The sequence below is a fragment of the Rhipicephalus microplus genome, chromosome 3 (assembly GCF_043290135.1).
Source record: "Rhipicephalus microplus isolate Deutch F79 chromosome 3, USDA_Rmic, whole genome shotgun sequence".
Lineage (NCBI taxonomy): Eukaryota > Metazoa > Arthropoda > Arachnida > Ixodida > Ixodidae > Rhipicephalus > Rhipicephalus microplus.
The window spans coordinates 139222503-139237860 of NC_134702.1; the positions used below are offsets into that span (position 1 = coordinate 139222503).

Genomic DNA, 15358 nt, shown 5'->3' on the forward strand with positions numbered 1-15358 from the left:
TTTGTCACTCCACATCTGCAACCTAGCCCCACCGCACATCATCATAACGATTCAACCCGGTTTCCTGGCTTTGCGAACTCTGTGTACCACGTGCGCTCTAAATCATCATCCGAGTTTCTGGACGAAACTTCTGTTCACGTGCAAGTGAGGACGTGTGAAATATTGCTGCTACAATGTTATGGCATATAACTTTCACGGGACCTATAGGCTTACTTCAGACTGTGCCGACACGTCATTGAAACACTACGCTCTCGAGATCAAACGCGAAAATAGTTTTTCAAGTTGACGTTATTAAAATATGTTCAGTGCGTTCCGAGACACCACTATACTCTATATATTCAAAGTTCTTCGCACGAGTATATATATTGGAAACAGCAATACAAAACCTTCTAAAAGTCCCACTAATACTCCATTTAGGCGCTTAATTTGCGGCTTTCACCACTTGCCAAGCGCTAAAAGCCCGAAAAGGCATTAGCATCACGAAATAAACTACTACAGTATACCGCTGCTTAAGACGCTTCCGAAGTTTGGATACCACATCGCTGATATTGCTTGCATAGCTTTCGAAAACGATGTTACGGTCAACCTGGGACGACATACGTCCATGCGCCGTGTTTTCACTCTTTATGATATATCATGGCTGGACTCGGCTCAGCAAACGCGCTCCGTTCCGACAACCACCTCCTTGTCCTGCCACTTGTCCTGCCAGAAACGCTACAACAGAGCACATCTTCATATTCACATTTACACATTACCATCCGCACATTTACATCTACACAGCTATCCTCATCTACATTCACTGGCATCTACCACAGCTACACAGATATACGATTCACAGAACTCCTAGAATTAAAGCACATGTAGAAGATGACCAGCCGAGGAAGTGTATACATTGCGGTGGAGCAGTGATTATGGTGCTCGAATGCTGGCCGGAGTATTGTGGGTTGGAACCTGGCTGTGGCGGTCACATTTCGGTCGAGATGAGATGCCACAGGCCCGTGTATACTTTGCGATGTCAGTGCCCGTCAAAAAAAAAAAAAAACACCAGATGGTCAAAATTTCAGGAGCCTTCCACTGCGGTGTCTCTCAATCTAATGATGGTTTTGGGACGTAAGACCCCAGATATTATTAGCCGAGGAACACCGCTAAGCCTTTTTAATTTTTTATTTACAAATAATGCGGTCTCGGTTTCTGAGACATTGTAGGAGTCAGTACAGATGCTTAACAGAATGAAAAAAATAGCAGCATATCCACGGAGTGAATGATGGAGAGTGGGGCGAAGCATTCGCCCGTCCATTCGTTCTTCCGTCCATCCATGCGACCGTCTGTGTGACTGTCCATGCGTCCATCCGCCCGTCCGTGCGTGCGTCTGTTCATGCGTCCGTCCCTGCGTTCGTTCATGCATCCGCCCCTGCATTCGTTCATGCGTCCGTCCATGCATCTGTCTGTGTGTCCATTCGTCCATCTATTGAACACTCCAAGTACCACAGTCTCGCATCTTTTCACCATATATTTCGCATATAGAAGCACCACCATCCAGCGGACATTCCAAAGACTAAACGAGAGGTGGCACACGCACACTTTCTTACGGCTTGCGCTTCGTGTCTACCCCACCTTTAACCACCTCAAGTTCAGGGTATATACTAGTTGACTGTATTCATGGCACTGCGGCCCAACGCTCGCTAAACCTTTCGAAAACCAAGGAGGTTACGCCCAGCGAGTATGACGTAGCAAACTTTTTCAGTCAGATAGTGCTCAATGTACTTGCCAATGGCTGCTAATGGGAAATGAGAGGCGGAGAATTCGGCTTTTACTTTCTTACGGCTTGCGCTTCGTATCTACTTCCCATTTTTAACCGCCTCGAGTTCATTCATGGTATATACAAGTTCATTGTATTCATAGCACTGCTGCTCAACGCTCGCAAAACCTTTCTAAAGCTAAGGAGGTTACACCCAGCGAGTATAACGTAGCAACCTTTTCCTGTCAGATAGTGCTCAATGTACACGCCCATGGCTGCTAATGGGAAATGGGAGACAGGAGAATTCGGCTTTTACTTTCTTACGGCTTGCGCTTCGTATCTACTTCCCACCTTTAACCACCTAGAGTTCATGGCATATACTTGTTCATTGTATTCATGGCGCTGCGGCCCAATGCTCGCTAACCCTTTCTAAAACTAAAGAGGTTACACCCAGCGATAAACGGAGCAACCCTTTCTTGTCAGATAGTGCTCAATGTACATGCCAATGGCTGCTAATGGGGATCGCAGCGTGCGCGTTAGCGAAAAGCCAAATGCTCCTGTCTCTCATTCCCAATTAGCAGCCATTGGCATGTACATTGAGCACTATTTTTAATTGTTCAACAACGCACCAAAGAAATCTCTCACCGGCATCATCTTGGAGGTCAGAATGTAACAATTGTTACACACTACGACTCTACGAGGGCGAGCGGGTGCCGCTATAAAAAGCTTCACTCCCACACAGTACTTTTCGTGGCCTAGGTGTTAATCGCTTTGTAACATCTGGTCACTGCTCGCGTGATCGCCTTGCACGCCCTCTAATAGCTGCGGGAGCTTTTTGTTTGTGGCGCAATAGGCGCGAAGCTGTTCCGGCAGGTCATCGTCATCGTGCTCTCTTTCCGATTCTGGAACGCCTCTACTCTGGACTCTTATCTTTTCTGTCGGAGGAATTGTTCTTCCTTGGGCAGGAAGAGTTTCTGCGACAATGGTCTTGCCGCTTTCTGTCCGTAGTTGACAAATGTGTTCGATTAGTCTTCCACCTGACCTGGTTCCTACAGCCAGATCCCCTGTCAATGTCTGATTAGGCCATGTTATCCGTATGTGTTTATATTTCTATGTGTTTCAAAATTTCCGGAGCCCTCCACTACGGCGTGTCTCATAATCATATGGTGGTTTTGGGACGTTAAACCCCACAAATCATTATTTCTATGTGTTTGTGTATGTCTCATATGGGTGGGAGCTCTTGTATATATGCACCTCATTCTAACGCTGTGAGTTATGAAAATTTTACGAATATTGATACCTGTTGTACATATTTCCTAAAATCTTCACCAAGCCTTGTAAATTTTGTACATATATCTTCATGTACATTGTTCATATTGTGATTAGTGTATATATGTAGTGCATGTAGTTATTAGTACCACGGACTATGGACACTCTACGGACTTAGACACTTTTGTTTAAATGTGTAATGTATGTTGTGCTTTGTCATTTGTTTGTTATTGTGCTTGTTGTACAGACGCTCGTTCCTTAGGTTTGTTGCGTCCCATGATGGAATAAACTTTCTCTAAACACACAAATACAGTTCAACAAAACACACGACTACGCAATTCTTTTTTTCTATTGCTCAGCACCTAACATGCGCAGAGAACCTCCAAGTTTATTTCATTACTTCACCGTCCAAGGAAAAAAAAAGTGAAACCTTAAACGATAAAATGTCTACCTGAATAGCATTATAATGTAGTGCATCATACCGATGAAGTGATTAGAGAGAGTCTACAGCGGAAAGGAACAAAAATGAAGGATTTGTGTTAGGTTTACTGTCGCCTTAGTCACACTTGTTCGTTACAATATCCAGGAGATTAAATCGTACCCTACGGCATTCAGAAGCTGCAACAAGAGAAGCGGGCGCTGGAACACTAGAGTCGGTGATCACCTTGTGATGACCTTGTGAGTCGGTGATGAACACTAGAGTCGGTGATGACCTTGTGCATGAGGATGACACAATCTCAAATGTGCATAACACATGAAGGTGCTCAAAACTATTGCTTGAACACAGTATAAAAGGGATCGTTCTTTCAACTCCGCTTCCCACCACCCGCCCACCTTAACTTACACCATCTACTCCCATGTAAAACTGCTGTGTTGATGCTGCGTGTATGATCCGTGAATCAGGTGCAACGCCAGACAGTGTATACATCCCGCTTAAAGAAACCGTGATTGTCTTTCAGCGTGTGCTGTTTCTCCCTCTCTGTTCTTTTTTTTTTTTCAGCTGCAGACCACGTGTCTTCAAGACTGCAGTAGCCATTTGTCCTAGCATGAAAGCGAGCTCTTCTGGCAACACAACGAGAATATTCATCACTCACGACGATATAGTCATCCAGCTTGTGTTACTCTGTAGTCGCAGTCATCATGGAGTTTCCGAATATTCACCATAGGGAAGTCAGGCGTTGCGATTGTTCAGCCACCATGAGAATGATCTGTAGTATACAAATATGCTCAGTCTTCGTGCTTGCGGGCTTCGAACGCAATTCGGGCTTTGTTTATAAAAGAACGGACTATTGCGAACTTCGTTAGCCGATGGGAATTGGTGAGCTTAAAGAGGTTGAGGCGGGGAAGCGTAACTGTTAAACTTTTGGTGAACTTGGTCTTGCGGCAAAGCACATTCATACCCCAAGGAGCCGAACAGAGCCTGAAAAACGAAAATCAGACAAATTCATGTACTGCCCATTTTTCCAATGCTGGCTGAAGAACCGTGCCTTGCAGCTTCCATAGACACTTGCGCCAGAGTTCGCACTAGTGCATTTATACGAAGCTTTGCGGGGCACGTCGTCTGAATTTTAAGAGCAGAAATGTATGCCATGAAATTTTCTTTTTTTTTCTGGACCGCCATCTAGTCACCGAAACGCACATTATGCCTTTAGTAATATTATTGACATGTATCACAGCGTCAGCATACACGGAAGAGAAAGACAACGGTACGAGCGTACGTCGCGTAGTGGCTTCCTCGTCAGTGTCTGTTATACCATTTGGTGCATTTGGTCAGCTCATCATCATCAACATCATTATCAGTCTGAGTACGCCCACTGCAGGCTAATCACCTCTCCCTTGTTTTACCAACCTTCACGTTTGTGTGTTTGCTGCTGCCACGTTAACCTGCAAACCTCTTAATCCCATCTATCCACCTGACTTTTTTTTACGTCTCTGCGTCGCGTGTTTGCCTTCTCTTGGAATCCATTCAGGCAATGTACCTTTAATGACCACCAGTTATTATGTCTGCGCACTACTTGCTTTGCCTCTACACATTTCTTTTTCTTGATTTCAATTATGATATCCTTAACCCCGGTTTGTTGTCTGACTCACTCGGCCCTTTTCTTGCCTTTTAAGGTTACACCTATCGTTTTCCTTTCTATCGCTCATTGCATCATCCTCAATATAAGTTGAACCGTTTTTTTGAGCCTTCAGGTTTCTTCCCCGTAGATAAGCACCGGCTGGATGCAGACGTTATATACGTTTTCTTGAATAGTAGTGGCAAACGACCATTCATAATTTGAGAGCGCTTGCCGAATGTGCCCCATACCAACTTTATTTTTTCTAGTTACTTCAGTCTGATTTTTGGGTTTCATGGTTACTGACCTATGTAGATGTATTCGCTTACATTTTCCGGTGCCTTACTACGTGTCGCAAAGTGCTCTTCTCTTCCGAGGCCACTTTGTCTGACCTTATGCCATCATGCCGAAATCGCAGGTGGTGGCGCAGGGTCGTATTCACAGAAGCAGCAGGACAGGGCTGGGAGAAATGGAGAGCGACCGCGTCGAGTCCGATGCGGTGATGACACACGACGACCCCATGAGTGGGCTTGCCGTGCCACTCAACAATATGGCGCACGTGTGGGCGCTGCTGGCACCCCTGGCGCTCGCCCTGACGGTCACGGTGTTTGCGGCCTTTCCCAGTGCCGAAAGCTGCAGCGGATTTCTGCAGCTGCAGCTAATGACTGGTGTGTCTGGCTGGCTGCACTGTCTGGTAAACGTGTTCTTCGACGGCCTCATCCTGGCCGTCATGGTGATTCCCGTGGCCAAGACCTTCGCATTTTACTACCCACTCGATGGGGTCTCGAACGGTGAGTCGTGAGTGGAGTTAGCAGTGATAAAATTACAGTAACTAAATTACTTTTGTTGTAACGAATAGCGCAGTGAGTTACTTTAGTGGCTCGGTGTTTGTGGTGTCTGGAATTCTTCTTGTGTGCGGGCTTGTGCACCTTGTCTTTTATATAGCTGGGCTGTTTGTGACATGGTATTTAAAAAGAAATGAATTACTTAAAATAAATAATTAAAAAACAACTCAATATTAGGGGTAATGCAGTGGATTATTTTTTGACCAGCTAATAAAAAAACTTCAAGAATATGACTCAGTTTTGCTGTGATGAGTAATTTGTAAGAAATTATTTTTATGTCACGGTAATTCGGAAATGCAGTGAATGACTTCAGGTGAGTAACTTCAAGAATATGACTCATTAGTTTTCTGATTTTTTATGAATGAAATGAAGCATTTGTTTTTTTATGTCATAAAACATTTTCAAAAAGAAGAAAAATAACAGACATGTTAATCTAAGTGCAGAACATCAAGCGTTGGTGGTTTGACAAAGCTGTAGCTATGAGCTAGTGCAAATGTGTCGTGAATAACGAGTAGCTGAGTTAGTACGTAAATTATAAAATTTAGTAAAAGTTATTTCAACGTTAGACCTTTATTTTTAAATAAATGGTATTGTAGCGTCATTACTTGCAACCAGTGGTAATATGTGACGTATTTACGTACATTTAGACAAAGCCTAGGAAAGTGATTAGAAGAGCAACTTGATTACTACGGCCATGTAAATTGTTTCGGTGGAGGACACGAAGTGTGGCCTCCGGCTAGTAGGTGCTCGCGTTTTAAAGCACAGCTCCCTTTCGCGGTCCTGATGAGCCAGTCCCAGGGGCACGTCGTTAGCGCGTCGGTTAGCTCTCCTCAGTTTCACAACAGCGCCTCTCGCTATGTTTCAGCATTTTCATGCTTCCGTAAACTCCTAGAAGGTTAATATTTGCGCGGAAATTATGCAAGATGAGCGCATCACGACCCGATATCACAGAGGTAACAAAGCTCAGGGATTGCGCGAAACCACGAAGGCCGCCGAGAGAGGACGACGGTTTTGCGTTGCGCGTCCATGCGTGTGTGTGCGTGTGTGTGCGTCCGTTTGCTTGTCTGCATGCTTTCTCGTTTTGTTCTTTCTTTTTTGTACATTTTGTTTGTTTAGGTGGGGGGTAAGGAGGGGTGACGCTGAAAGCTATGTTTAAATATACCACGGCATACCATGTCTTATATTCGTATTCCATTAGAAATTTTACAAGTTGGTATGAGGAAATTCTCGTTCATTAAGCCAAATAACTGGTTTCTTCGCAGACGCTTTGCTCGCGATTTACTGCTGCTTCGGCATGCTGGCAATTTTGTCAGCCTACTCGATCGCCTACTGCTGTAGGAGCATCGGTGAAGCGTACGTCGCCACGTTGGTGACATACGCTGTCGTCGGTGAGTGCTTCGCATTTCTATGAAAGACGTCTTATAATACGTCGAATTTAGCGCTGCCCATGACAGTGCCATAGCGATGAACGTGGGATAGTAAATAATAAAGGCGAAAATACTGTAGGCCCGTGTGCTCAGATTTGAATGCACGTCGAAGAATCCAAGGTAGTCAAACTTCCGGAGCCCTCCTCCACTACGACGTCTCTCATAATCATATGGTGGCTTTGGAACGTTAAACCCCACAGATCAATCATGGTACAGTAAATACACGTCCGCTACAACGTCATAAAACTGATTTTATCCTACGGCTCCTCCATTTTATCAATGCCAGCCAGATGCGCTCTATCTTGACGTTCATCTCACTCTCCTCTTACCATTTCCTGCTCTCGCCCGTCGCCTTGCCTTCGCGTGTGCTTCGCTGTGCATAGGGGGAGAGCCCCTTATGCAGTGCCTCACGACGGAAATCATATGAACTATTTTTTTTTTCATAAGTTGTGTACAGATACGGGGGCGGAGTCTTGAATTTCTCTCTCGTGTTCATACATTGGCGGTCACGCTGGCTGTGTAAAAGATACAGTGTTTTGAGCTAGAGTATCACCATTCATGGCGTTACGCCGGCAACCAATGGGAAAGCGTCACTGCAACGCCTCTGTGTGCGCTGCGCTTTGATGCGTCGCCGGCATTCCTTCGGGCCACGATGGAGCATGAAGGAAGAGATCTGACAGACGTGTGATACTGGAGGGAGAATTACGTCTATCGGATCTCCGGGAGAAGGCGCTCGGAAGCACGTTTGACGCAAGCAGCGCTACCCATCATATTGCGTCACATCACGAACACTCCCTGAACTAAGGTGCCCCGACGGCTCCCGTTGAGAAGCGCGCGTTGCACTGGCATTGAAAGAAATGAGGAAGCCGTTGGTTTGTCTCACGCCTACGCATGCAACGTAAAGTGGTCGTTAGGCGAGTTTGTTGGTGCGGCAGGATAACGACGTTGTGAACGTTTAGCGCAAGTTAGTACAGTAAAAACAAACAAGGGAATGTATAGTAGGGAAATACAATGCGATAGGGTGAGCGCTTACTTCTAACTGGTTCATGATTTCATTACTACATTGACATGCTACGGTTTTGAATTAAATTTAATACAGAGGCAAGACTATATACCATTGCAAAGGCGTACACAAAGGTGGGAAATAATAGGCAACCGTAAGGGTAGTCTCCTGTCACGCGACCCGCTCTAAATGAGTTCGCAGTTGTAAAGCTTTCTTTAAATAATTCTTTTGTTTTCGTGAAAAACCACAGCTTACGTACTGCTGCAGGCTGCTTTGCTCAGGCAGCTGTACTTCAAGTGTCATTCGCACACTTCACGAGTAGCTGTGCATTCGCTGTACTGTCAGCGTCAAATGAAACCCGAACAGCAGCGAGCCTTCGCTATAGTATAGTGCGTGCCGTCCACTTATCACTATGGACGGGCACGCATATGTGCGCGGACCTGCCGAACAGGATGCGCGCGCCTGTCAATGGTGATAGCTGGATGGTGTGCGCTATACCATCGCGAAGGCTTCTAGCTGTTGGGGTTTCATTTGGCGCTGATAGTACACCTCCCGAGATTGTTCTTCATTATATGTTCGCGTTTTCAACGTTAATTCACTCATGCCATGTCGTAAATATTATTTAGTAATAATTGTAAAAGCGATTGCTTATATGCCATAATTATAAATTATATTCGATCAGTTCATTCCAACCGAGAAAGATTTACACCAGAAAGTGAAAAGTCAGACTCCATTATCGTTTTCTGAGATGATGGTGAGTACCGCAATGTCTGCGCTATTTTTGGTGGTTACGTTATATCTGCGTTATTATATTTAAACGTCTGTACTACTTCGACGTCACACTCCTTTATCGCTTTCTGAGATGATGGTGAATACCGTTATGTCTGCGCTTTTTTGGTGGTTACGTTATGTCTGCGTTATTATATATAAACGTCTCCACTACTTCGACGTAATTTGCGTTCATCCTTCATTACTTTTAGTTATTTCACTTACTTTGAATTACTTTCAATTATTCCCACTCAGTGCTTAGTTGCTTTGAATAATTTTCTACCTTTACTAAGTTACTTTTCCTTTTTACTCAATAACTATTGCTTCTTAGTGCCAATTATTTTTTAAATCATCTGAACTGCCCTAAATCAGCCTTAATCACTTTCAGTTATCTCCTTACTGTAGGCTGCTCACAAACATTTTCGACACTTAAGTGCTTCCAAGCTAGGCACCTTGTATGACGCAAGGAACCCCGACGCGCGCCTGTTGTCGTTGTTGATGCGTTGGTTCATTTTTTTTTAGGCATTCATGTCCTCAACGCCGACGGTCACTCCTCGCGCGTGAGGAGGCGTGCAAGGTTTCACTTTTATCACTAACCAATTATTCGATCGGGTAAAAATGATTTCGTTCTATAGGCTCCCTGTCCGTGGAGGCGTTCCTGTTCTCCATCACAAGCTTGGGCAGCGAGGAAGCGTGGCTAGCGTGCGCCATGCTGCCACCGTGTGCGGTGCCCGTGGCTGTCTTCAAGGTGATCGTGCTCGAGTGGGTGCGCCTCACGTGCGACCACTTGGCCGCCACGAAGATTGAGAACACCACGGCACTGCGCGCGCTGTGCGTGGATGCCCAGGACTACCGTGTCACCCAACGCGTCGAACCATTCGCAGGACTCGTCAAGCGGCCCGTCGACATGTGCTGCGCGAGTACGAAGACTGTCGAGTCGTTTTAAAGGCGAATAGTGTTTATCTAGCCATTGCCTCCGTGACTAGTTCGTACACTGAGCCGAATGAGGATGTGCTGCCGCAGCTAATCCCAGAGGTCATGCTATAACTAGACCGTGGCCTCTGGGATTAACTCCACCTTATAGCTATAACTACCAACAATACCTGGACACATACGGAGGTATTCATGGGTGAACGTGGGCATGATACATTAAAAGCTTTCATCTTAAAAGCATTTTGATAGAAGGATGGTCTCTAGTACCAGAGCCTAACTGCGCCAAACGTTCACGTTCTGTGTAAGACACCTCCTGAATCACTCGCGTGCAATCAAGCACATCGATACACCTGGCGCCTTTCCACAGCGCTGCTGGCTTGCTCAAGAATCGACTCAGTGCAAGCCGATGCGTTAGAAGACTCTGCCTGTTTTATAACGCAGAGAGAGAGAGTGACCAAATAGGGTTGCGCTATTGGCATCTCCGGTGTTATTTGACACCAAGCAATTTCCACAGTATATTAACACGATCAAAGTGTTTTACGCCGGATACCACAAAGACTTCACTGATTTACTTTCATGATATAAATAAATGGCTGAAATACAAAACAAAGAAAAACCACATGAAAAAGTTTCGGTGATTGCGACGCACCTGGGAGTCGAACCCGCAATATCTTAATCTGCGATGAAAGGTTTACGGGTGTTCCATCTACTGTGCTACTGATGCTCGAGCATGAGGCTTCCCAAACACGCCTTGTATCTCTCACGCCTTCTCACTTTCACAGTGACCCTAGTGAGTGAGAGGCGGTGTCACCATTCGGGATCGGTGAAATGATGCATGATGACACTAACGAGAGCCTCCAGTGGGCGTTCTATCAATTGTAGCTTTTGTTGCAGCGAGAGAGACGCCAAACAAAAGCAGAACGTCTTCCCACGTTCATGGTTCAACCTACAAACTCTGCCTCTCGTGCTCCTGAAGTTATGTGTGGCATACGCACCATTGTAGGCGTGGGTAGCCATAGCCGTGCGCACAATGATGACGGGGGGTAGGGGGTCGAGAGGGTGGTACAATGTCGCCCAATACATTTACATGTAGGCAGGGGAGGGCGTGATATGACAAAGCTTCATCCCCCCCCCCCCTTGAAGGGGAACCCTGCGCACGCTTATTACAGCGGAGTGCCCACCTTCGCGTATCTCCTCAAAGGACGATGCTTCAAATGCGTGCATATCAAGCGTCAAATGCTATATTCTTGTTGTTGCCACCCTGGCACGAAAATTCTCATGTCATCTGTTCAGCTCTATAAGCTAATGTTTAATTTGAATGGCGGCGTTGGAGCAGCCGATGTACTCTGTGAGCGAGATCTCCAGTCTGGCGTATAGCAATGCCTTCGAATCAGCGATTGGAACGCAATCTGCGCAGCTGCAGCAAGTATGAGGAGCAAGGTAGAAGTGGAAGTCCTTGAGTTGTCCAGCATACCTTGCTCGTAGTAATCCGTTTAGCTTATTCCACTGTCGAATTCTTCTTACGTGGTTGTTCGCTGTCACACTGCGACTAACTATGGTAATAAGGGTTGCAGCACGAGCAAGAAGGTGCTAGAAGAAACGTGAAACGAAAGGTGAGGCAAGGAAATCAAAGAGGACAACACGAGAGGACAACACGAATCTAACCAACTAGCCCAAATAGCCGTTCTTCTTCAATGCGACTAACTAGTTTGCCCAGTCGGCCATGTCATCTACCATTACTGCCGAAACACGTGACAGTGGCACCTTCCCACCCAAGCGGGTGCACGTATCACGGGTCATTCACACAGCGGACAAACACCCCGTCCCGTCACCGTCGCTGGAGTACAGTACGCCGAGTTTCGGTCCACTCCGCCGATTTCAGAGCAACTTTTTCTGCTCCTCAGAGTCACTCCCGCTCTGAGTCCACTCCTACTCTCTCATTGGGGCACTTGACACCCACCCTCACTCTGCCATTGGAACACACTTGCCCAAAAAGGAGCAGAAAGAAGTCACTACTTTGCCTCAAAGGCAAAGCAATGAATGTGATAGAAACAGATTGGAAGGTCACGCGCAGAATGGAAAGCAAATCGAAACATGCCCCACGTTTCTCACGCACAAATGACGCACGAAATGTATACTAATAGGTACAGATGCGTGCGAATAAGCGTCTCTGTTCTTACTTCGCTGTTCTGAAAAAGCGGGTGCTTTTCGCAAACGGAGACTGCAATGATTGCAGTGACCTTTGTGCGCCTGGTGACTACAACAGAATTGTTCCAGATAAAGCCCGCGGAAATCCAAGACGTACGATCCTTCCCTCCTCCCCACCGCGGGATAAGGGCGCGCGAGGGAGCATCACTCCCCTCTTCTAAGCGGGGCAAAGTACACGTGGGGGATTGGAGTGCGCGCCCCCACGCGATGTGGCGACGTGCGCTCATTGCGCCATCTTGCTGGCAATGCTGAAAACACGACAATTTCCCTTGAGACGCCCGTCAGCAGCGGTAAGTGGAAGCTTGCAGTTTGAACATCGGACGACGTCCTCCTGGTGGCTCGGTGGTTGACGTCTCGCACTCACGATTCAGAGGACTCAAGTTTGATTCCACAGACCGAAGACTTTTTTTTCTTTTTTTGCATTTTCATATATATAGGTACGTATACATTTACGGTGAGTGACGTCGACGCCGTTGGCAAAATCTATCTTAGAGTGTCCATATAATTGCTATCGCAATAAAACTTGCTCCGATTCTACCATTTTAAAGCAACATAAATACTTCGCCTACCACAAAAATTATGTAATAACCCTTGGTGATAGCTGTTACGATGTTGTGTGGCTGCGCATCAATGTGAATCAATCCCTGTCAAAACGGTGCCATAGCTGCCAAACATCGATAGATGCTGTGCGAGCTCTCACACATCAATTTACAATAAACAATAATGTATATTCTTGTGCAGCCAATGTTGACTTTTGTGTTATAAGTATTCCTATAATGGAAGGATGGATCAGTCTTCTTTTACTCTTCATAGTGCTGGAGGAAGACGCGCCATCCGTGTCGTGGAGCCCATTCGAGCTGCATCCTGCCGCCGTGGGCACGGAGCTGTGCATTTTAAGTGCATACGTGGTGCTGCTCTTCGTTATCATCAGCTGCCGCAACTCGGGACGACTATTTTGCACCGAGTCGGCAGATGACATAGATGACGAGAAGTCACCAGGAAAGGACGACGTGGAAGCAGCAGGCGAGGTGTGAAATCGGCCTCTGCTTATGCATATATAGCGACTCAATGTAACGCTTGAACTATCCATTATTTTATTGGTCATTGCTTGATATTTCTTTTCTGTTGCTTTGGAAAGAGTAGAGACAGCAAAATTTGCTTGCGGCATTTTTGCCTTCATTAGTGGCATTTTTGCCTTCCGTCTGATAAGGCCGAAATGAAATCGTAAATGCTTTGACGTGTTGTATAAATATTGCTAGCGTCGTTGATTGTGGCCTGGTGTGGTGTCTTTCAAAACTCCCCTCTAATACCATAAGATCACGTGTGCTAAAGTATTGGTGATGTCAAAAGCGGGCCTTTTGTATCGGGCTCCGCGTGCGGAATAGTGTGGTGTAATGTGAGTGCAGCGGCACACCCAAGAAGCGTTGTCCCGCGTCTTTGGGTAATGAGATTCATTCGAAAGTTTCAGATACAGTCTTGCGTTATCGAAAAAATCTCTGTGTTGACGGATCCGCGCAATCACAGCGCATCGTTCAAGTCTCATATATCGGCGTCATCTGACGAAGAAATCACGGCGCTTGTCTCTCTCTCTCTCTCTCTCTCTCACACACACACACACACACACACACACACACACACACACACACACACATATATATATATATATATATATATATATACATATATATATATATATATATATATATATATAAACTTTTTGCAACAATCGCAAAAATATCAACCTTCTTTTACTCTTCATAGTTTTACTCTTCTTCAACCAATTGCAGACGCCTAATGGGATCGAAAAGCATGGAATAATATAATGTAATCAATCCGAGATTGCGCCCTTGAAACAGAGAACTACCAAAATTATGAACCACGCACGCGCGACGCTCGTCCTTTTCTTTCATCTTCTTTCCTTTCTGCTTCACTGTCAGAGTTTGTGCGCTGATTTGTCCGACATGGAATGAAATAACTGGTGAGTGAGTAGACAATGGCAGAAGAATAAATAAAAAGAAAGGGACAGAAAGGAAGACAATTTTATGGCGAGAACAATTTCGTGAAGAGCGGGATTTGAACACGCGTACATGACCCGAGTGCAAAGATTTTAACTATTCGGATAGCCAGGCACGCAAGCTGAACATCACACAGTCTTGCATAGTAGAGTATACCAAAGGAGTGTGAAAGCAAAGAGAGGGTGAGGGGGAAGAAATTCATGAAGAGAAAGCATAGAAAGAAAGAATGGGAAGGAAAACAGAGAGAGAAAAACATATGCAGTAAGACAGAAAGAAAGAGAGCCACAGAAAGTTAGAAAATTTGTAGACAGGACCTGAAAAAGAAAGTAAACAAGAAATGGAGAGAGAGAGAGAGAGAAATAAGTGCAAACAAAAAAGGCCGCCCACCTTCGCTCTTCCTTTTGACTTGGTGCCACTAATTTATTTTTTGTGTAGTAGTGGTTCGCTTTGGTTTTACTACTTTGACTATGTACGCGGAGTGTACCATAGAAATGTGCTGCACGTGTACCATTATGGTAAATACATATAAAAAACACGCTGCTCTTATTCATTGGCGCTCAATGCGCAATGGACTGCTCTATGCAGCGTTGCCTGTTCTGTTCAGTAGCCACCATTGCGTTTCCTCTGCGCCAGAAATGCCTCACTGTTGTCACTCGTCGCAGCCTCAAAAGTCACTGAGTGATGGAGGCGCGTCTAAGGCCACGCTCGTGGCCAGCGACCTGCACAAGTGGTACGACGACAGCTACGTGGTGTGCGGCCTGTCCCTGGAGCTCAGGCAAGACGAGTGCCTCGGCCTGCTGGGCGTCAACGGCTGCGGCAAGAGCACAGTGGTCCGCATGCTTTGCGGGATCACTAGCATGAGCATGGGAGAGTGCCGCATGCAGGACGTCCGGCTGTCCGACTCTGTTAGAGGGGTGGGTCATCACACGCCTACAGTCGGGTAGCTGCGTTGCAAGGCTGAAGCATTATGGAGTGTTTTCCGCAGCTAGTTTGTTTGTGCAAAACCAGATGGTACCAGAGCACCGAAGTGCCACGGCCTTTTCCTCGGCGCGCGGCCGCGATGTGGCATGTGGCGGACGTTGCCCTGCAGCCTAC

General features: G+C 46.0%; 2 protein-coding genes across 2 annotated transcripts in view; both read left to right on the plus strand.

The window, feature by feature from the left end:
- LOC142802973 (uncharacterized) overlaps positions 1-5866 on the plus strand; it is a 59171-nt gene extending 53305 nt beyond the window's left edge. The window contains exon 3 of the mRNA XM_075888063.1: positions 5483-5866. Coding sequence (XP_075744178.1) covers positions 5483-5866 — 384 coding nt within the window. The remainder of the gene's footprint in view (positions 1-5482) is intronic.
- A 1322-nt stretch (positions 5867-7188) lies between these two features.
- On the plus strand, positions 7189-10598 carry LOC142803369 (uncharacterized). Its single transcript, XM_075888488.1, has 2 exons — positions 7189-7297; positions 9743-10598. The coding sequence occupies exons 1-2, from the start codon at positions 7204-7206 to the stop codon at positions 10051-10053; spliced, it is 405 nt and encodes a 134-aa protein (XP_075744603.1). The 5' UTR covers positions 7189-7203; the 3' UTR covers positions 10054-10598.
- Positions 10599-15358: the final 4760 nt, after the last annotated feature.

Coding starts and splice junctions, on each gene's coding strand:
- LOC142803369 (XM_075888488.1), top strand. CDS start 7,204: ATGCTGGCAATTTTGTCAGCCTACTCGATCGCCTACTGCTGTAGGAGC. Junction 7,298..9,742: donor GGTGACATACGCTGTCGTCG/GTGAGTGCTTCG, acceptor TTCGTTCTATAG/GCTCCCTGTCCGTGGAGGCG.